The sequence below is a fragment of the Aplysia californica genome, unplaced genomic scaffold (assembly GCF_000002075.1).
Source record: "Aplysia californica isolate F4 #8 unplaced genomic scaffold, AplCal3.0 scaffold01220, whole genome shotgun sequence".
Taxonomy (NCBI): Eukaryota; Metazoa; Mollusca; class Gastropoda; order Aplysiida; family Aplysiidae; genus Aplysia; species Aplysia californica.
The window spans coordinates 28,040-28,812 of NW_004798490.1; the positions used below are offsets into that span (position 1 = coordinate 28,040).

General features: G+C 49.5%; 1 protein-coding gene across 1 annotated transcript in view; it reads left to right on the top strand.

Annotated features, from left to right (window-relative positions):
- LOC101853514 (slit homolog 3 protein) overlaps positions 1-773 on the top strand; it is a gene marked incomplete at its 5' end in the record, with an annotated part of 9,543 nt that overhangs the window by 3,525 nt on the left and 5,245 nt on the right. Inside the window, 1 exon segment of the mRNA XM_013090318.1 lies at positions 42-225. Within this exon segment, the coding sequence (XP_012945772.1) occupies positions 42-225 (184 nt within the window).

The window sequence follows — 773 nt, forward strand, 5'->3', positions numbered from 1 at the left end:
CATGTCTCAAATATCTCACCCAAACCTATATAATCTCTCAGGGAGCTGACCAGCCTGCGGTACCTGTTCCTGAACAACAACCCCCTGGTCTCGATGCCCACCATGCAGTTCGGCAGCCAGGTCCTGCAGCTAGTGGACCTGTCCCACTGCCGGTTGACCAGTGTGCCCCAACCCCTGCCCGCCTCCGTGGGCGACCTGCGTCTCGGAAACAACAGGCTCTCACAGGTAAAAGGGGTTACCCATGGGCACGATTGGATCGGATCGATTCGGTTCGGTCCGGTTCGATTCGATTCGGTTCGGTTTGGGGGGGGGTCATAAGAGTTTTACGGCACTTGCAACACAACAAGGTCCTATAAGTGCTGAAGATTTAGTTTTATTAAGAGTTTTGCGGCACATGCAACACAGTAAGGTCATATAAGTGCCAAAGATTAGAGGTGTTACAAGAAAGTAACAAACACAAAATAGGAGGGGAGATAAGGACAGTAGATGTTTGATAGGAAAGAAGAAGCACACGACACCAGAGCACCCTCCAACCACCCACGATTGATTGAATGATTGATTGACGTGTACAATTCATTTTTGTTTCTTGTTTGTTTGAGTAACGAGTAGAGCATCGGCACAAGAATGATCATTTAGTGCTGGGGAAAAGTAAGACTGGTATAACGGAGGGAACGTAAAGGAGTAGGCCCTACCAGAGGCGCCCCCTAGCCACCCGCTGACGTATACACAGGCACCATCACACACACACACACATACACACACACACACACACA